This window comes from Stegostoma tigrinum, chromosome 17 (assembly GCF_030684315.1).
Source record: "Stegostoma tigrinum isolate sSteTig4 chromosome 17, sSteTig4.hap1, whole genome shotgun sequence".
Lineage (NCBI taxonomy): Eukaryota > Metazoa > Chordata > Chondrichthyes > Orectolobiformes > Stegostomatidae > Stegostoma > Stegostoma tigrinum.
This window is the reverse complement of record NC_081370.1, coordinates 63,459,013-63,481,565: the sequence shown is the minus strand read 5'-3', so window position 1 is coordinate 63,481,565 and position 22,553 is coordinate 63,459,013. Positions and strand designations below refer to the sequence as shown.

General features: G+C 45.0%; 1 protein-coding gene across 2 annotated transcripts in view; it reads left to right on the top strand.

Annotated features, from left to right (window-relative positions):
* shank2b (SH3 and multiple ankyrin repeat domains 2b) overlaps window positions 1-22,553 on the top strand; it is a 1,006,494-nt gene that overhangs the window by 608,824 nt on the left and 375,117 nt on the right. For both annotated transcript variants that reach the window (XM_059652213.1, XM_059652214.1), the window contains one exon: window positions 1,681-1,756. In XM_059652213.1, coding sequence (XP_059508196.1) covers window positions 1,681-1,756 — 76 coding nt within the window. The remainder of the gene's footprint in view (window positions 1-1,680; window positions 1,757-22,553) is intronic.

The following is a 22,553-nucleotide window of genomic DNA, read 5'->3' as shown; positions in this document are numbered from 1 at the left end:
TCATTCATTTAAACTCCACTATCTATAGTCCTAACTGATAGTCCAGTCCATCTTTATACATCAGACCCACCATCCCAGGAATCAGTCTGGTAAACCTTTATTACACTCCCTCCATCACCAAAACATCCTTCCTCAGCTAAGGAGACCAAAACTGCACACAATACAACACCCAGGAACTCCCTCCCTAAAGGCATTGTGGGTCAACCTATAGCACACGAACTGCAGCGGTTCAAGAAGGCAGCTCACCACCACCTTCTCAACAGAATTTCAGGATACACCGTAAATGTGAGCCACAGCAGTGATGTCCATGCCCCAGTGAACAAGTAAACAAATAATTCACTAATGTAAGGTTGACAGAAGCATTAAATCTGCCTGATCGCAAACATGCTTACATTTTACAAAACCAGAAAAGTAAGATTTTATTTATATCCTGACATTCATGAACATTGAAAATTCCAATGTTACTTTTGATGGACAGAAATACTGGAATGTAGAAAACACAATGGCCAATTCACACCCAGCAACCTCCCATCAACAGCAATATGATAATAGCCAGATTAGCCAGTTCAGTTCTATCAACTGGGGAATAAATTTTCCTTGGGGATGTCAGGAGTTCTCACGTTTGGACAGATGCTATAAATAGCTTAGAGTCAATTTGCTGTCATTAAAGGTGCAGTTTCAGAGAAAATGGTCATTATGGAGTAACATTTAAACTAAAGGTCTCTTTGTTCTACTCAATCAACTTGACAACGAGATGCAATAAAAGCACTAAATGGAATTTATGTTCCACAAGTGCTTGAACGCTCTGATCATCTCCTGTGTGGCTCAGCTGTAGCACGTGTTGGACCCTCCTTGGTTATTTTTGAAGCAAGGACATATCCATCTTATGCCTCCTCTCTGTGTTTAGAAACCGCTGAGACAGGGGTCAGAATTTTCCAGGTAGTTTGAGGAGAGTCTTGGAGGCAGGATGTGGAGGTGAGAGAGTTGGGAGTGGACAGTTGATGGCTAAATGGAACAGGAAGGCATCAGGAAGAAGCCTCTCATTTTCCCAGCACAGGGCCATTTAGTCACGGCCAGGAAAGATGGTAGATTGGTTGCATGCCAATGCTATGGTGTGTATGACCAAGTAAGGGCATCATCCTGCCTTCATAGACATTCTCCTCACATTGGCCAGGCCAGTCTCCCTGGGTGAGACCACTAGTTGAGCTCTGATGGTTTCCAAGTGGGTTCAGGGTAGGTCCTACTTCGGGACACCTCGTGGGCCATTAGTAGTGATCACCTTCCAGTCAATTGTATTAGCAGAAGTCATCCCTCATCACCGTCCCCAGCCCACTGGCAGTGTGCCCTGCATGCCCCTCCTCATTGAAGTACCCTTGCCATGAAACTCAGTGATGGGTACAGCCAGCGGCCATCCTGATGGGGGTACTGAACCAGCAGCACCCTGGTTGGTTCTGTAGTTCTTGCCAGCAGCCTTCACTCCAGCAGCATCATCTTCTTGGTATAGATAGGTCAGCACAAACTCAACAGACTGAGGGCCTCTTCCATTCTGTATGACTCTGTGACTCCACCAGATTCAGAACATTCACTCTGTTCCTCCCTCCAGGCCTGCTGAGGTTCTCCAGCAAGTTCTGTTCCAATTGCCTTGAATGATCTTAACTTCTCTTTCTTACCTCTCCACAGAAACCCGAACAGACAGAGCAAAGAAATTATTTCGGCATTATACAGTTGGATCCTATGACAGTTTTGATGCTTTGAGGTAGGACCTTCAAGTTATTTCCTTATTCTTGCCTTGTTTTTAATCATCTGAGCAATTTACTGTAAATGTATCTTCTCATCGAAAGACTGACTTCAATAGGCCTCAAAGGATTTGGGCATGACTTTACTTATTCCCTACAGATGTGAAACTTCTGATGCAATTTTGGAAGGTCAATATGGAACACATTTATGAACAGTTCATCTGGCCACTCCTCTGGTGAAGTTAAGTGGTGAATTAGACCTGTACTGTGACAGGGAAGATGACCACTTGTTGCATTAACATTAATAGAATTGACAGTCAGGTGGGATGAACAAGATGGATTTTAAATTGCACAAACATTACACAGTTACTGTCAAATCCAAACAATAGGCTATTGCCCCTGAGACAATGCAGGCAAAGAAATGCTGCAGAGATTCATCAAGCACTCCACAGCTCGTGTCAGCTACAGTCATCCTGAGGTTAATCTGAGTGTAGAGAATGACATTTGATGTACATCACACACTGAGCATTTTGCAGAATTGTGGTATATTTTTGTTCTTGATCAAGAGTGTGACATTCATCTTGTGTTACATAGTCATTGTACAGAAATGCTAAGTGCAACTGACTCAACAGTGGTGCCAGCAAACACTGGGGCACTGAATCTCTCTGCTGAAGCCAGGCACTGTAAGCTGTGCAGCACAAGTGAAAAGATGCCTCCTTCCTGGATTTTGCTGAAGAAGGTAGACAAAAGTGAAGATTGTCCATGTTTCCCTTTGGTCAGAATTATGAAACTGTGAAACAATCATTGTGTTTGCAGAGTGTAAGGATGGAGAATTCTCGGATCAGCCCAATTCAATATCCAGTCCTTGAGTCCTTGTGTTCCACTGTGTGTGAGATTACAAAGGAACAAAGCTAGAAACTGTTGATGATGAGCTGATTGTAAGGCATCCCTTTGCTCCATCAACAATTCAGAGCAAATGGATCATTGTTCCTGTTAAAACAATGATAAAACTATTTCATAATCTTAAAATTACTCAATAGATTAATGTATTTATCTTTTGGAAATCTTAGGACATATACATCCATGCTCATTCTGTGCTACAAATATGACCTATTAAGTACCAGCAATGCATCCACTTCATGGAAAACAAAAAGCCAAGCGGTCTATGAAAGGTTACAAACCAGGGTTAGTTTACCATCTGCATTAATGTTAGGCTTCGAATTTTGAGATTTGCAGAAATAATTTATCTCAAAGTTCCAACAAGGGTCACTCACTCAAACTGCAGCTTGTAATGAAATATTTGTTCTTTATTTATCACACCCTCCATCTTAAGCTCTGGTTTGCAGCTACATAAACACAACGGCTACGAGAGCAGGTCAGAGGCTGGGAATCCTTTGAGTAACTCACCTCCTGACTCCCCAAAGCCTGTTCACTATCCACAAGGCACAAGTCAGGAGTGTGATGGAATACTCCCCACTTGCCTGAATGGGAGCAGCTCCAACAACACTCAAGAAGCTCGACACCATCCAGGACAAAGCAGCCGCTTGACTGGCACCACATCCACTTCCTCCACCATTGACACTCAGTAGCAGTAATGTGTACCATCTACAAGAAGCACTACAGAACTTCATAGAACACAGAACAGTACAGGACAGGAATGGGCCCTTTGGCTGGTAATATTGTACAGAACATGATGCCAAATTAAACTAATTCCTTTAGCTTGCTGTTGATCCATACCGCTCCATTGCTTGCATATTCATGAGTTTATTTAAAAGCCCCTTAAATTCTCCTGTTGTATCTGTCCCCACTACCACCCCTGGTAGTGTGTTCCAGACTCCTACCACTCTCTGTGTAAAAAAACCTGCCCACATTATAAATGTTAAGTAGCCACATCACAAAAGCCAAACACTCTGAATATTGGAAATCAGAAACTAAACCAGAAAGTATTGGAAACACTTCGAGTTAGTGTAAGGTAAGAGAAATGAATCTATAAGCCAATGACTTTTTGGTTGAGATATGGGATTCGTCCAAAGCCACTTGTCATAGGACTTCAGGTGTGAGTGTGTAGAAAATAAGTTAATGTCAGAGCCAAGATGCACCAAGTACCATGAGAGAGAAGTAGCAGGGTATGAGCCATCTGGTCATTCCTACTTGGAGATATCATTGACTGTGATAACCAGAACTTGCTTTCCTCGCAACTAACAGCAGAGAGATCACCTTGAGATCAGTGTCAACCTTAGCTCAGTAGTCTCAGTCTCCTGTGTGACTCACAGCACTGTGAGCATCACTCATTCTCCCAATCTCCCCCACTCACAGGCCCAGAATCTCAGCCCAGAGTGCACCATCGGAGACAGCCCCTTCCAGGTGAGGAATGAAAACCACAGTCCCTATGTACATAGCAGTTGAACCTAAGAGATTCCAGAACACAAACTATAAGAAGCAAAGGAATTCATTCCTTCATCTGAGAACCTTGGAATTGTACAGTAGAGAAAAGGTCATTGTGTCTGTTTGCTCCCTGTGAGATAATCTCTTTTTCTTCTTATCCAGTCCTGATATTCCTGCACATCCAGGGTTCTCGGAACTTGTTCCTACATTTCATCCTGAAGGCAACATGCTAGATCTACATTCTAACCCCATTTCCTTTTCAATGCCTCCCACTGTTCTGCTGCTGATTTACCCAATCTACTTCAGCCAGGCTTGGCTTATTTTAATAAAATCAGCTTTTCCCCAGCCTTCAATCCTTTTGATTGAATAGACCATAAGACATAGGAGCAGAAATTAGGTTACTCGGCCCACCGAGTCTGCTCCACCATTCAATCATGGCTGATAAGTTCCTCAACCCCATTCTCCCGCCTTCTCCCCATAACCCTTGATCCCCTTGACAATCAAGAAGCTATCTATCTCTGTCTGAAATGTACTCAATGACCCATTCTCCATTGCCTTCTGTGGCAGTGAATTCATTGATTCACCACTCTCTGGCTGAAGAAGCCTCTCCTTATCTCCATTCTACAAGGTTTTCCCTTTACTCTAAGGCTGTGCCCTCAGGTCCTAGACTCTCCAAACAATGGAAGCATCTTCCAGGCTAATCAGTGTTCTGAAAGTTTTAATTAGATTCCCCCTCATCCTTCTATACGCCAAAGAGTATAGCCCCAGAATCCTCAAACGTTTCTCATATGTTAAACTTTCCAATCCTGGGACTATTCTCATGAACCTCCTTTGAACCTGGACCAGGGCTAGCACATCCTTCCTGAGATATGGGGCCCAAAGCTGCACACAATATTCCAAATGTAGCCTGACCAGAGCCTGATAGAGCCTCAGTAGCACATCCCTGATTTTATATTCAAGGCCTCTCAAAATAAATACCAACATTGCATTTGCCTTCCTGACTTCCGAATCAACCTGCAAGTTTACTGAGAGAATCATGGACTAGAATTCCCAAGTCTCTTTGTACTTCAGATTTCTGAATTTTCTCCCCATTTAGAAAATAGTCCATGTTTTATTCTTGCCGAAGTGCATGACCGTTGATTGATTTAGTGTCACATGTACTGGAGTACAGTGGAAAGCTTTGTTTATGTGCAGTACAGGCAGATCATAGTAAGCAATGATGTACAGATCAAATGTTGTTCAAAAGAAATTTAGATAGAGGCATACAAGTTACATTTCACTAGTTACATCTCGACAAAAGATCAGTGTTAGCAAGATCGGGATTATTTGAGGCTACAGTCCATTCAACAAAAGCTGTTCCTGTACCTGCTTGTGCATGTGTTCAGGCTTCTGTACCTTCTGCCTGACAGAAGAGGCTGTAGGAGATCATTACCAGGGGGTGATGGGTCTTTGATGATGTTGGCCACCTTTCTGCGGCTGTGAGCCATGTAAATAGAGTCCATGGATGGAAGATAACAAGGTGTAGAGCTGGATGAACACAGCAGGACAAGCAGCATCATAGGAGCAATATTGCAGCCTTCCTGCTCCTCTGATGTTGCTTGGCCTGCTGCTCTACACCTTGTTATCTCAATTCTCCAGCATCTGCAGTTCCTATTATCTCTCTTCCCCGTGGATGGAAGGTTGGCTTCCGTGATTGTCTGGGCTGTGCACATCGCCTTCTGTAGTTTCTTACAGTCCTGGGCAGAGCAGTTTCCATCCCAGGCTGTTGTGCACCCGGGCAGGATGCTTTCAATGGTGCATCTGTAGAAGTTGCTGAGGAACCTTATGGGCATTCCAAATTTCCTGAGCTGCCTGAGGAAGAAGAGGGTTTGTGTACCTTATTGAATGTCACATCTAGGTGGGAAGTCCAGGACAAGTGTTGGGTTATCATCACTCCCAGGAACTTTACGCTCTCCATAATCTCAACCTCCATTCTGTTGATATAGATGGGGGTGTGTTCTCCTCCTTTCTTTCTCAAGTCAGTTCTTTAGTTTTGCTGACATTGAGAGACAGATTGTTTTCATTGCACTGTGTCACCAAGCCATCTATCTCCCTTCTGTATCCTGACTCATCATTGTTAGATATCTGTCCCATTATGGTGGTGTTATCAGTGAACTTGTAGATGGTGTTCATTAGGAATTTGGCAACATAGCCTTGGTTCAACAAGTAGTACAGTAGGGGGTGGAAGATGCATCCTTGGGGGACTCTGGTGTTGAGTGTTATTGTGGAGAAGGTGCAGATACCTCTCCCGACTGATTGCGGCCTGTGGGTCAGGAAGCTGAGGATCCGCTTGCAGAGGGCAGAGCCGAGACCAGGGTCACAGAATTTTGAGATCAGTCTGGGCAGGATAATGGTGTTGAAGGCGGAGTTAAAATCAACGAGCAGGAGTCTGATGTAGGTGTCTTTGTTATCCAGATGCTCCAGGGATGAGTGCGAGTCTAGGGATATGGCATCCGCTGTGGATCTGTTATGTCGGTAGGCAAACTGCAGGGGACCGAGGCAGGTCGGGAGACTGGAGTTGATGTGGGCCATGACTAGCGCCTTGAAGCATGTCACGATTATTGATGTCAGAGCTACTGGGTGGTAGTCTTTAAGGCAAACTGCATGTGTTTTCTCGGGTATGGGATTGAAGATGTCGGTGAATACCTCTGACAGTTGATCCGCACGGGATCTGAGTGATCGGCTGGGGACACCGTCTGGGTCCATGGCTTTCCATGGGTTGACTTCCAGGAAGACTGAACTGAATTCTGAAGTGGTGACAAAAGGAAGAGGTGTGCCCGGGTCTGTCAGGGCAGGCATTGCCTCTCCGTGGTATTCAGCTCAAACCGAGCATAGAAATCATTGAATGTGTCAGGGAGGGATGTGTCATAGTCTGTTATCTCATAATGTTTCATTTCATGTCTCATAATGTCGCTTAGTCCTTGATGTAGATGGCAGGTGTCTGTTTGGTAGGTTTGGTTCTGTAACTTGGCCCATTACCAGGGCCTGACTTTGATGGTTTGCGGAGGCCATATCTGGATTTGCTGTATTGGTTCAGGTCAACTGACTTGAATGCTGCATGTCTGGTCTTCAGCAGGGAGTGGATTTCGTCGTTCATCCAAGGTTTGCGGTTGGAGAGCACTTGGATTAATTTCTTTGGTGCACAGTCCCCCAAGCGTTTTCTTACTGACCATCCTTTTCCTTTTCATAAAACCTAAATTGTAAGTTGTTGTGGTCACTGAGGGTAACTAATGTAACCCCACTTTTTAATCCAGGAGGGAGAGAACAAACAGGGAATCAAAGACTAGTTAGCCTGACATTGGTGGTGGGGAAAATGTTGGAGTTAGTTACTAAGGATGGAATAACAGAGCATTTGGAAAGTTGTGACAGAATCAGTCCCAGTCAGCATGGATTCACTGGAGAGAAATCATGGTTTACAAATCTACTGGACTTTTTTTGAGGATGTCACCGGCAGAGTGGACAATGGTCAATCAGTGGATGTTGTGTATCTGGACTTTCAAAAGGCTTTAGACAAGGTTCCACACAAGGGATTAGCGAAGAAAACTAAAGATCATGGTATTGGAGGAAATGCAATGACATGAATAGAGAACTGTTGGCAGATAGGAAGCAAAGAGTTGGAATAAATGAGTGGGGTGCTGCCGGGTTCACTGCTGGGATCCCAGCTGTTCACTCCATATATTAATGATCTGCTTGAAGGAATTGAATGCAAAATCTCCAAATTTGCAGATGGCACCAAGCTGGGGGCAGCATGTGCTATGAGGAGGTATCTTCAAATGAGGAGTTTAGGAATACAAAGGAGTCAGACACATTACTGGGAATGTATGATAGAGCACTAAGAGTGGAATGCATTGCCGGAGACGGTAGTGGAGTCGGCCTTATTAGGGGCATTTAAGCGGCAGTTAAATAGGTACATGGATGATAGTATAAGGTAGGGGTGGAGGTTAGATAGACCTTAGGTTTAGGGTAAAAGTTCGGCACAACATCGTGGGTCAAAGGGCCTGCACTGTGCTCTATCACACACACACACACACAGACACACACACACACACACACACACACACACACACACAAGAGGGTGACAGATATCTTGAAATGTATTGAGGAGAACATTTTATATCAACATATAGATTGTTCTTCAAGGGACAGAACACTGTTGGACCTAATTCTGGAGAACAAAGCCTGACAGGAGTTTGAGGTGGCAGCTCGGGGGCATTTCAGTGATAGAATCATAGAAAATAGGTGCAGGAAAAGACCATTTAGCTCCTTGAGCCTGTACCACCATTTAATATGATCATGGCTCATCAGTCAATTTCAGTTTCCCATTCCTGCTTTCTTCCCGTATCCCTTGATCCCTTTAGCTGCAAGGGTCATACTGAAACTGAGGTGTAGTCCTAGTACACAGGAGGATGAGCGTAGGGAGGACATGGTCAGGACCTCACTGTCACAGGAGTGTGCTGGCAGACAGCAAGCTGGATTGAAGTGTGTCTACTTTAACGCCAGGAGTATCCGGAATAAGTGAGGTGAGCTTGCAGCGTGGATAGGTACCTGGGACTTCGATGTTGTGGCCATTTCGGAGACATGGATAGAGCAGGATCAGGAATGGATGTTGCAGGTTCCTGGGTTTAGATCTTTCATTAAGGTCAGGGAAGGTGGTAGAAGAGGGGGAGGTGTGGCTTTGTTTCTCAAGGACAATATAATGGTGGCTGAAAGAACTTTTGATGAGGACTCGTCTACTGAGGTGGTATGGGCTGAGGTTGCTGAGAAAGGTTTATCGACTGAGTCAGTATGGGTGGAAGTTAGGAAAAGCAAGGGAGCAGTTACCTCACTGGGGGCTTTTGACAGGCCCCCAAATAGCAGCAGGCTGACGAGGGGGGAGGCCATTTTGGATTTGGTGCTCGGCAATGAGCCAGGACAGGTGTCAGATGTCACGGTGGGAGAACACTTTGGTGACAGTGACCACAACAGCCTCACATTTTCCATAGCCATGGAAAGTGAAAGGAGCAGTTACCTGGAGAAGATATTTAACTGGGGAAAAGGAAACTATGACGCTATCAGACAGGAGTTGGGAAGTACAGATTGGGAGCAATTGTTCCACAGAAAAGGCACAGCAGACATGTGGAGGCTGTTTAAGGAGCAGTTGTTGTGAGTGATGTATAAATTTGTTCCTCTGAGACAGGTAAGAAAGGGTAAGATTAAGGAGCCTTGGATGACAGGTACAGAGGTGCTTCTTGTCAAAAAGAAAAAGGCAGCGTATGTAAGGTGGAGGAAGCAAGGGTCTAGCACAGCTTTAGACGATTACTGGCTTGCTCGGAAGGAGCTCAAAAGTGGACTGAGGAGGGCCAGGAAGGGTCACGAGAAAGGCTTGGCAGGAAGGATTAGGGAGAACCCGAAGGCATTTTACTCATATGTGAGGAATAAGAGAATGATCAGGGAGAAGGTAGGGCCAATCAGGGATAGCGTAGGGAACTTGTGTGTGGAGTCTGAGCAGATAGGGGAAGCCCTAATTGAGTTTTTTGCTTCGGTTTTCACTAAGGAAAGGGACCTTGTTGTGAATGAGAACTTTGAGGAGCAGGAAAACAGGCTTGAACAGATCAAGATTGCGGAAGTTGATGTGCTGGAAATTTTGGCAAACATTAAGATTGATAAGTCCCCAGGGCCAGACCAGATTTATCCTAGGTTGCTCCGGGAAGCGAGAAAGGAGGTTGCTAAGCCGCTGGCGAAGATCTTTGCTTCCTCACTCTCCACGGGAGTCGTACCGGAAGATTAGAGGGAGGCAAATGTTGTTCCTCTTTTCAAGAAAGGGAATAGGGAAATCCCTGGAAGTTACAGACCAGTCAGTCTTACGTCTGTGGTCAGCAAGCTTTTGGAAAGAATTCTGAGGGATAGGATTGATGACTATTTGGAAAAGCATAGTGCGATTAAAGGGAGTCAGCATGGCTTTGTGAGGGGCAGGTCATACCTTACAAATCTTATTGAGTTCTTTGAGGAAGTCACGAGACAGGTTGACGAGGGTCGAACAGTGGATGTAGTGTACATGGACTTCAGCAAGGCATTTGATAAGGTTCCCCACGGCAGGCTCATTCATAAAGTCAGGAGGTATGGGATACAGGGTGATTTGGCTGTCTGGATTTAGAATTGGTTGGTTGACAGGAGGCAGAGAGTGGTTGTAGATGGTAAGTATTCTGCCTGGAGGTCAGTGCTGAATGGTGTCCCACAGGGCTCTGTTCTTGGGCCTCTGTTCTTTGTAGTTTTTATAAATGACTTGGATGAGGAGGCTGAGGGCTGGGTTAGTATGTTTGCTGATGACACAGAGGTTGGAGGTGCCGTTGATAGTATCGAGGGCTATTGCAGGCTTCAGCGAGACATTGACAGAATGCAGAGCTGGGCTGAGAAATGGCAGGTGGAGTTCAACCTGGATAAATGCAAAGTGATGCATTTTGGAAGGTCGAACTTAAATGCTGAATATAGGATTAAAGGCAGGATTCTTGGTAGTGTGGAGGAACAGCGGGATCTTGGTGTTCAAGTAGGGTTAGGGTTAGCGTTAGGGTTAGGGTTAGGGTAGAGACTTTTCCCCAGGGCAGGATTGACTGCCACGAGGGGTCATAGTTTTAAGGTGTTAGGCGGAAGGTATAGAGGAGATGTCAGAGGGAGGTTCTTCACCCAGAGAGTTGTGAGCGCATGGAATAGTTTACCAGTGGTAGTCGTGGAAGCAGAGTCATTAGTGACATTTAAGCGACTGCTGGACATGCACATGGACAGCAGTGAATTGAGGGGAATGTAGGTTAGGTTATTTTATTTTAAGATTAGGATTACTCCATAGCACAACATCGTGGGCGAAGAGCCTGTACTGTGCTGTACTTTTCTATGTTCTATGTTCTATTACCCCTCCCTCTTCATTAACTGTCTCTTTTATCAATAATGTGACATTCCTGCATCTTTTCCACCCTCCCCTATCCTGCTTGAAAGTCCTTTCCCACGGCATGTTGAGTTGCCAGTCCTGCCCATCCCTCAAACATGTCCGTGTGATAACAATAACATTGCAATCCCATATGTCCCTCAGTCTACACTGTTAACTCATCAGTCTTACCTCTAATACTCATAACATTAATGTATATGCCATCCAGCTTCACCTTGGTGCCTTGAAGCTCAACATGGCTGAGCTTCTTCTGTCCTGGCTCCGTTATTATATTAAATTATATGATGTTATGTTCCTATTGTACTCATGCTCCATGACTCCTGCCCATGTGGAACTAGCTTAAACTCCACCCAACATCACACGCAAACCCTCCCACTAGGAGGTTAGTCACATACTGGTTCAGGTACAGACTGACCCCCACCTTCCACAGAAACATTCCCAGTGATCCAGGAATCTAAACCTCTGTCCGGCACCAACTCCTGAGCCATGCATTCATCTGCTCTGTTCTTCTATTTCTGTACTCACAAGGACATGGCACCGGCAGTAATAAAGAGATTATAAACTTTGAGGTTCTGCTGTTTACTCTACTGACTATCTCCCTAAATTCATGGTCCCAGATTTCATTCCTCATTATGCCCATATTATTGGTCTTAACATGTACCACAACCTTTGTCCTGTTATCCTGCCCCATCAGGATTTCTTGCAGATACACGGTGACATTCCATAACCAGATTCCAGTGAGATAACACACCATCCTCGAGTCACATTTATGGAAATGCCTGCCAGCTGCCTTAAATAATGAATCTCCCATCACAATCATTCTTCCCAGATAACAAAGTGTGGAGGTGGATGAACACAGCAGGCCAAACAGCATCTCAGGAGCACAAAAGCTGACATTTCGGGCCTAGACCCTTCATCAGAAAAGAGGGATGGGGAGAGGGTTCTGAAATAAATAGGGAGAGAGGGGGAGGCGGACGAAGATGGATAGAGGAAAAGATAGGTGGAGAGGAGAGTATCGGTGGGGAAGTAGGGAGGGGATAGGTCAGTCCGGGGAGGACGGACAGGCCAAGGGGGCGGGATGAGGTTGGTTGGTAGGAAATGGAGGTGGGAGGATGGGATAAGTGAGATGAAGAACAGATTAGGGAGGCGGAGACGAGCTGGGTTGGTTTTGGGATGCAGTGGGGGGAGGGGAGATTTTGAAGCTGGTGAAATCCACATTGATACCATTGGGCTGCAGGGTTCCCAAGCGGAATATGAGTTGCTGTTCCTGCAACCTACAGGTGGCATCATTATGGCACTGCAGGAGGCCCATGATGGACATGTCATCTAAGGAATTGGAGGGGGAGTTGAAATGGTTCGTGACTGGGAGGTGCAGTTGTTTTCTGCGAACCGAGCATAGGTGTTCTGCAAAGCGGTCCCCGAGCCTCCACTTGGTTTCCCCAAAGTAGAGGAAGCCACACCGTGTACAGCAGGTGCAGTACACCACATTGGCGGATGTGCAGGTGAACATCTGCTTGATGTGGAAAGTCATCTCATTCTTCCTGTCTTCTTCCTTCCGCCTTATACAGCCAGATGGCTTGTGGTGCTAGAAATCTCGCTCTATCTGCACTCCCTTGAAAAGTCAATGCTCTCACCAGCTTCTGAAACAGAAAACCAACTTGTGAGTGGGACCCCAGGCCACGACCTGCCTGATTCCCTTGGACTACCTGCTGGTCACCTCCTTTCCTCCATTCCCTTGGGGTGCATTGTGGCCATCTCTCCACTGTCCATGTAGCACACAGACTTGCGGATGTGCCACAATGTCTCCAGCTGCCACCGAAATCACAGAGTTCAAGTTTCTGCAGATGGCAGCTCTTCCTGCACCCACCCAAGGTCATCTGGAACATTGGTAGGGTCCAGGACTTCCCACATTTGACAGATCACATGTTCCACTTGGCAGAGATAACACAATGTAGAGCTGAAGGAACACAGCGGGCCAGGTAGCGTTTTCTGAAGAAGAGCCCCAGCCCGAAACATTAGCTTTCCTGCTCTTCTGATGCTACCTGGCCTGCTATGTTCATCCAGCTCCACACTGTGTTATCTCAGACTCTAGCTTTGTCAGTTCTTACTTCCCCACTTGGCAGAGGTCGCCTGCCATGATTTGAGCTTGAACTTGATTAGTCTTAGATGCTAACTTTACTAATTACTTAATCTCAAAGATACTCTCTTTACATTAATTTTAGCCTGCTTCTCGTATTCTCTGACTTTTACTTGTCCCTTCTCAGTTAATCGCTTAGTTATAATACACTTTTCTAAATTACTGCTGTTTTTAGAGTTAGTCCCTAAAGATAGTTCCTCACTGGCCAATCAACTCACTGTTTTCCCGTGGTGTCTCTCTGATTTTCTACCTAGTTCAGTGTGGGCAGCTGAACGTGTAAAATAGGTCTGTCACATCTAGATCATTCCACGTCTCAGCGAGTGGTATCTGAATGCTTGCCTGTAAATGTACATGCTCACCGCACCATGCTCCTTTTTTATTAGTCATTCACATGATGAAGGCATCGCTGGCTACGGCAGCAATTATTGCCCACCCCTAATTGTCCAGAGGGTAGTTAAGAGTCAACCACATTGCTGTGGGTCTGGAGTCACATGTAGGTCACACCAGGCAAGGATGGCAGTTTCCTTCCCTGAAGGACATTAGTGAACTAGATTGGAATTCTGATGGATGACTGTGAATGGTTTCATAGTCATTGTTAGATTCTTTATTTCCAGATTTTTATTCAAGTCAAACTCCACCATCTACCCTGCCTAACACCGTCCAGCACTGACTTCCCTGTAAGTGGTCACATATCTTTTCCTCTGTGATATAACAAACTGGAATGGAAGCTGGACACTGCTTTATAGCTGAAATGCCAAGTGAGTTTTGCAACTTCTAAAGTTCAAGTAGTACACATTTTCACCTGTGCAAACCAATGTTGCTTTTCAGAAACAGTGAGGGGATACTTTGAGACAGTGAAACAAAAAGTTTTTGTGTTAAGGGAATTCTGCTTATTGAAAGCCTTCTGATTGGTTGCAGTGTAGTTTGTAACAAAACTGTAAATATAACGAGCAGCCAAAAGCAACCAAAGCCTGCAAACTGAAAACACTTCCTCCTCCCCACCCCCTGAAAAACCAAGGAAGCTTTAAAGTAGAATTCTAACAAGACAGATAATTGGTCCACCCGATGACATATTAGAATGAAAAATGGCGAGCATTTTACAACAGCAACATGTCACTAGTGCTAACAATCAATTTAACCCATCCCAGAAATCTGAAACTTTTATCTTAAGAATTTTGCTTTTACCATCAGTAATTTTTTCCATCCATGATATCTGTCTCGTGTGTTTGTCTTTTGTCTGTCTTAATCATAACTGAGCTTGTTTGTATTTGGTGTTCGTAAAGGAGTGTAGTTTAAATAGCACAGAAACAGGATGGTAATCTTTTCTCTCTCATTTGATAACGTTAAGTATCTCACAATAAATTGAGTTATCTTCTATTATTGATGTTTCTGATATGAAATCTGTCAGGTAAATTGGTCATCTTGATGGTTTAATTGGGCTTTTACAGTTCTTTGTGCAAAATTATTGGGCCACTCTTTAAAGTTATGATACAACAACAATAAAACATAGTTGGTGATCATCTACAATCCTTAAGACCATAAAATGTATGAGCAGGTTTAGGCCACTCAGACCATCAAGCCTGTAGTGATTTTAACGAGGTCAGCCAGGTGCACCTCATTGAATATGAGTTCCCTGATTGAGAACAGATTAAGAGCTCCCAATCAGGGAGCCCTGGTTGACAGATGTAAACAAATTTTCAGAGGTTCTGGTCTCTCTGAAACTGACTCTGAGGGAGCTGTGCCATTGTGATGGAGTCCATGTATGTAAATAAAGGGTGACTTGGTGATGGGACACCAGCGTTTTGCTGGAGTTATTTCCACGTATGCTACACCATTCGATCGTGGCTGTGTTTTTTTCAACCAAATACTCCTGCCTTCTCTCTGTTACCCTTGGTCCCTCCATGTAGTGATTGGAACCAGGTGGACCTGTGGCTACAAGGTCCTTAATTTGAGACTGTTAACCTGGGTCAATCACCAGGAACTGTCTGACCGATATAAACAAGGCAAGCCCAGGGGACTAACTCTGAGCTGGCTGACCACATACAGTATACTGTGCACAAATAAGTAAAGGGTGAAGGGATACTGGCCTCCGTGCAGTTATTTCCGTGGTGATGGGAAAAAACAATACATGCCTCAAGAACATTTACTCGCAACAGTCATCTCTGAGTTGGGGGTAAGCATTTCTGGGACCATGCCTTTATTTGGGAAGCTTGACTTATTTGATCCTGCAGTTGAAGACTGGAAAGAATGTGATACTTTGATTGGGTAAATGAGATTGGAACAGATGAAAAACAACAGGTAATCTTTCTGAGATAATGGGAACTGCAGATGCTGGAGATTCCAAGATAATAAAATGTGAGGCTGGATGAACACAGCAGGCCAAGCAGCATCTCAGGAGCACAAAAGCTGACGTTTCGGGCCTAGACCCTTCATCAGAGGAAGGGTCTAGGCCCGAAACGTCAGCTTTTGTGCTCCTGAGATGCTGCTTGGCCTGCTGTGTTCATCCAGCCTCACATTTTATTATCCAGGTAATCTTTCTGACTGCTTGTGGACCTGCAGTGTTTTTAGTTATAAGGGACTTAACTTTTCCAGAGGCACCAGATACTGAAACCATGCAAGAGTTGATGGAGTTGGTTTAGGAATATTACAACCCCAAATATCCTCTAATTCTGAGACATTATCAGTTTTATTTGACTGTTAGAGAACTGAGGGAATCTGTATCGGGACTTTTGACGAAGTTAAGACGACTGGCAGAGGCACGTGATTTTGGGTTAACTCTGAATGAGATGCTGAGAGACTGTTTGGTATGTGGGACTAATGATGTAACCGTACAGAAGCACCTACCAGCTGAAGGACAACTGGGCATCAAACAGACAATGCAGCTGGCCTTGTCTTTAGAAAATGTGGCAAGTGGAGCATGGGAACTTCAGGGCATCCCAATGGAAGCAGAAACCCTCATCTGTCCATTTGAGTTTGGGGAACACCACTTGAGTGTAGGCAATCGCAGAGCCTCATGCAGGACATATCCTGAGCAGAGGTTCTGTAGACCAACCTACAGCAGAACCCTGCAACAAAGCCAAGCCTCAGCCAAGTGGCTAAAAGGTTCTTTAGGATCTGAGCCAACAAGCCATTGTAGTTGTTGCTGGGATGTGGACTGGACACCAAAGGAGCCCTACAAGGCCTGACTTGAGTAAGAAAGCTTGAAGGCCGGTATCCAGGAGAGTGCGCACCCTGGAAAGTCTCTATTCACATGGGCTAGAATAATTCAATTGCTGAGCAATGTTAAAATCAGAGCTGATTAAAATTAACATTTGGTAAAATGGTCACCCAGTTCCCATGGATGTGGCTGCAGAACCTGTCTTTAACCAGATTCACTCGAGTCTCTAACTCTTAAGTTTGCACAAGACTTCACTGCGGAACTGTTGCAAATTAAGGATACGAGTTCAGTTCCAGTCTCCTTTGAGAAGCAGTTGGTCTGGTTACACCAATGGTAGCAAGAGGCTCAGGCCCAGGCCTATTGTGGAAAAATTGTTTGAGAAAGATTGACTCAGCATTTTTTCGGTTGAAAAATGGCTGCCTCAGAAGTTTTTCAGGAATGATGTGGGAGTACCAGTGTTGGACTGGGTTGGACAAGATCAAAAATCACATGACACCAGATTATAGTTCAACAGGTTTAATTGAAATTACAAGCTTTCATAGCACTGCCCCTTTCTCAATGAGAGAGGAAGTATCAAGACACAATGTATAAGTTAAAGACCAAAGGATTATACAACTGATGCAAATATATTTAATAACCTGAAATTAGCAGGCTGACCGACTCCTTCCTGTTAAATCCTCAATCAGTTAGAAAGGAGATGCAGCTTTAAATTGATTAATATGCAACTCTCCAAATTTCTTTCAAGTCAATGTCCTGAGATAACCAGAAGTTTTATCAATGAATACAAGCGGTAGTGTCTCAGGTCAAGCAATGCCTTTTGGTGTCAGGCCTTGTTTAGAAACTGTCTGCGTTTGAACATGGAGTCAGGCTGGTTTTATTTCCAAAGCAGGAATTTAGAAAATGCTCCACTCCCACTGACTGACTGTGTCCACAAATTGTGTGATTTTTGAACATCACAGAATGTATAAGACCATAAGATGTAGGAGTGGAAGTAAGGCCATTCGGCCCATCGAGTCCACTCTGCCATTTAATCATGGCTGATGGGCATTTCAACTCCACTTCCCTGCACTCTCCCCGTAGCCCTTGATTCCTTATGAGATCAAGAATTTATCATTCTCTGCCTTGAAGACATTTAACGTCCCGACCTCCAGCGTGCTCCATGGCAATGAATTCCACGGGCCCAGCACTCTCTGGCTGAAGAAATGTCTCCTCACTTCTGTTATAAATTGACCCCCTCTAATTCTAAGGCTGTGCCCACGGGTCCTAGTCTCCCCGCCTAACGGAAACAACTTCCCAGCATCCACCCTTTCTAAGCCATACATTATCTTGTAAGTTTCTATTAGATCTCCGCTCAACCTTCCAAACTCTAATGAATACAATCCCAGGATCCTCAGCCATTCATCGTACATTAAACCTACCATTCCAGGGATCATCCGTGTGAATTTCCGCTGGGCACACTCCAGCGCCAGTATGTCCTTCCTGAGGTGTGGGGCCCAAAATTGGGCACAGTATTCTAAATGGGGCCTAACTAGAGCTTTATAAAGCCTCAGAAGCATATCGCTGCTTTTATATTCCAACCCTCTTGAGATAAACGTCAACATTACATTTGCTTTCTTAATCACGGACTCAACCTGCAAGTTAACCTTTAGAGAATCCTGGACCAACACTCCCAGATCCCTTTGTACTTCTGCTTTACGAATTTTCTCACCGTTTAGAAAATAGTCCATGCTTGTATTCTTTTTTCCAAAGTGCAAGACCTCGCATTTGCTCACGTTGAATTTCATCAGCCATTTCCTGGACCACTCTCCTAAACTGTCTAAATCTTTCTGCAGCTTCCCCATCTCCTCAGTACTACCTGCCTGTCCACCTATCTTTGTATCATCGGCAAATTTCGCCAGAATGTCCCCAATCCCTTCATCCAGATCATTAATATATAAAGTGAAAGGGCTGCAGCCCCAACACTGAACTCTGCAGGACACCACTCGTCACCGGTTGCCATTCTGAAAAAGGGCCTTTTATCCCAACTCTCTGCCTTCTGTCAGACAGCCAATCCTCAAGCCAAGCCAGTAGCTCGCCTCAAACACCATGGGCCCTCACCTTGCTCAGCAGCCTCCCGTGAGGCACCTTATCAAAGGCCTTTTGGAAGTCTAATAGAACATAGAACATAGAACAGTACAGCACAGAACAGGCCCTTCAGCCCACAATGTTGTGCCGACCATTGATCCTCATGGATGCACCCTCAAATTTCTGTGACCATATGCATGTCCAGCAGTCTCTTAAATGACCCCAATGACCTTGCTTCCACAACTGCTGCTGGCAACGCATTCCATGCTCTCACAACTCTCTGCGTAAAGAACCTGCCTCTGACATCCCCTCTATACTTTCCACCAACCAGCTTAAAACTATGACCCCTCGTGCTAGCCATTTCTGCCCTGGGAAATAGTCTCTGGCTATCGACTCTATCTATGCCTCTCATTATCTTGTATACCTCAATTAGGTCCCCTCTCCTCCTCCTTTTCTCCAATGAAAAGAGACCGAGCTCAGTCAACCTCTCTTCATAAGATAAGCCCTCCAGTCCAGGCAGCATCCTGGTAAACCTCCTCTGAACCCTCTCCAAAGCATCCACATCTTTCCTATAATAGGGCGCCCAGAACTGGACGCAGTATTCCAAGTGCGGTCTAACCAAAGTTTTATAGAGCTGCAACAAGATCTCACGACTCTTAAACTCAATCCCCCTGTTAATGAAAGCCAAAACACCATATGCTTTCTTAACAACCCTGTCCACTTGGGTGGCCATTTTAAGGGATCTATGTATCTGCACACCAAGATCCCTCTGTTCCTCCACGCTGCCAAGAATCCTATCCTTAATCCTGTACTCAGCTTTCAAATTCGACCTTCCAAAATGCATCACCTCGCATTTATCCAGGTTGAACTCCATCTGCCACCTCTCAGCCCATCTCTGCATCCTGTCAATGTCCCGCTGCAGCCTACAACAGCCCTCTACACTGTCAACGACACCTCCGACCTTTGTGTCGTCTGCAAACTTGCTGACCCATCCTTCAATTCCCTCGTCCAAGTCATTAATAAAAATTACAAACAGTAGAGGCCCAAGGACAGAGCCCTGTGGAACCCCACTCACCACTGACTTCCAGGCAGAATATTTTCCTTCTACTACCACTCGCTGTCTTCTGTTGGCCAGCCAATTCTGTATCCAAGCAGCTAAGTTCCCCTGTATCCCATTCCTCCTGACCTTCTGAATGAGCCTTCCATGGGGAACCTTATCAAATGCCTTACTGAAGTCCATATACACCACATCCACAGCTCGACCCTCATCAACCTTACTAGTCACATCCTCAAAAAACTCGATAAGGTTTGTAAGGCATGACCTACCCCTCACAAAGCCGTGTTGACTGTATTTGATCAAGCCATGCTCTTCCAGATGGTCATAAATCTTATCCCTCAGAATCCTTTCTAACACCTTGCAGACAACAGACGTGAGACTTACCGGTCTATAATTGCCGGGGATTTCCCTATTTCCTTTCTTGAAGAGAGGAATTACATTTGCCTCTCTCCAGTCCTCAGGTACGACTCCAGTGGAGAGCGAGGATGCAAAGATCTTCGCAAGTGGCGAAGCAATTGCATTTCTCGCTTCCCAAAGCAGCCGAGGACAAATCTGATCCGGGCCTGGCGACTTGTCAATCTTAATGTTTGACAAAATTTTCAGTACATCAGCTTCCTCTATCTCTATCCATTCCAGCATGCACACCTGCTCTTCAAAGGTTTCATTCACTACACAGGTCGTTTCTTTCGTAAAGACAGAAGCAAAAAACTCATTTAGGGCTTCCCCTACCTCCTCAGGCTCCACACACAAGTTCCCTATGCTATCCCTGATCGGCCCTACTCTTTCTTTGACCATTCTCTTATTCCTCACGTAAGTGTAAAATGCCTTTGTGTTTTCCCGGATTCCTTCTGCCAAGCCTTTCTTGTGCCCCCTCCTGGCTCTCCTCAGACCATTTTTGAGCTCCTTCCTTGCCTGCATGTAATCCTCTCTAGCTGAACTTGACCCTAGCTTCCTCCACCTTATGTAAGCTACCTTCTTCCTTTTCACTAGAAGCTCCACCGCTCTCTAGATAGATAATATCTACTGGGTTTCCCAGGTCTAACATACTTGTTATCACTTCAAAGAATTCTAACAGGTTTGTCAGGCATGACCTCCCCTTACTTAAACCATGCTGACTTGTTCTAATCTGATGCTGCATTTCCAAGAATTTAGAAATCTCATCCTTAACAATGGATAGAATTTTACCAACTACCGAGGTTAGGCTAATTGGTCTCGAATTTTCCATCTCTTGCCTTGATCCTTTCTTAAACAAGGGGTTTACAACAACAATTTTACAATCATCTGGGACTTTCCCAGACTCCAGTGGCTTTTGAAAGCCTGTAAATACAGTAAATCTATAAATACAAATCTGCAAATGCAAATTCACTGCATATATATTTGTGTGTATATCTGTGTGTGTATACATGTGAGAGCAACTGTGGGTGTATATGTGTGAGAGAGTGTGTGTGTGTGTGTACATGAATGTGTTTGTGTGCGAGAGACTATGCTTGTGTGTCTGTGTGTGCATGCGTATGTGTGAGAGAGAGAGAGAGAGAGAAAATATGTGTGTTTGTGAGAGAGAGTGTCTGTGTGTGAGAGAAAGTGTGAGTGTGAGATTATATAGCGTGGTGTGGATACCAGAAGTGTGATATGAACCCAAGGTCCCAGTTCAGGCCATCCTCATGGGTGCTGAACTTGTCTATCAGCCTCTGCAAAGTAATTCTGTGTTGTGCATTCCAAAGTCCACCTTGGAGGGTGTTTACCCAATGATCCGAGTCTGAATGTCCTTGATACATAAAACAAATACACCTGGATGTCCCATTGTATCAAGCAATGGGACCCTGTGTGAGAACCTCTCTGGCTTTGTTGAGGGCATCTTAAAACCCGCTGTACCGGGGACGCCCATCTTCTATCACAACACTACAGATTTCTTCCAGAGGCTCAGCCTCCCATGGACCAGTTGAACCAGGAACATTCCTCATCACAATGGATGTCCTGGCACCCTACACCAGCATCTCCCACAATGACAGCATCACTGCAACAAGCTCAATGCTCAATACTAACAGCTGCCAATTTACAAGCACCATCCTACACCTCATCCACTTCATTCTCGGCCACAACATCTTCATCTTCAACAACCAGTTCTTCATCCAGACACATGGAACAGCCATGGGAACCAGATTTGCTCCCCAATATACCAACATCTTCATGCACAGTTTTGACCAGAACTTTTGTTGAGCAGGATCTCTGACCAACACTATACTCCAAATACATTGACAACATTCTCTTTCTTTGGACTCATGGCAAGGAATCACTGAAATAACGACATAGTAATGTCAACAAATTCCATCCCACCATCAGGCCTACTATGGACTACACTTGAAAGTCAGGATCATTCTTGGACACATGCATCCCCAATAGGGATGGACACCTCAGTACCTCACTCTCCACAAGCCCCAGATGACCTCACAATTCTGCACTTCTCTCATTTCCACTCAAAACATATTGAAAAATCCATCCCACAGACATGCACTGCAAATACACAGAGATAGTAAGAAATGGTGATGCTGGAGTCAGAGATAGCACACAGCAGGCCAGGTACTAGAGGAGCAGGAAAGTTGACATTTTGGGTTGGGACCCTTCTTCAGAAGGGTCAACTTTCATGCTCCTCTGATGCTGCCCGGCCTGCTGTGTTCCCCCAGCTTCATACTGTTATCTATACACATACACAGGATCTGTTCGGATGAGGAGGCATGAAACAGACACCTGAAGGTGTTGAGGGCGCCCCCACAGGAATGGGATATGATGCTCAGCTCATTGATCACCAGTTCCAACGTGGCACAGCAAACAATTGTAAGGACCTCCTCAGGAGGCAGACGTGGGATACATCCAATAGAATGCCCTTCGTCATCCAGTGCTTCCTGGGAGCAGAGAAACAATGCCATGTTCTTTGCAGCCTTCAACACATTATCGATGACGATGAGCACCTTCCCTGTGCCTCCACTTCTTGCCTTCAAACGCCCGCCAAACCTTAAACAGACCATTGTTCACAGCAAACTACCCAGCCTTCAGGACAACAACAC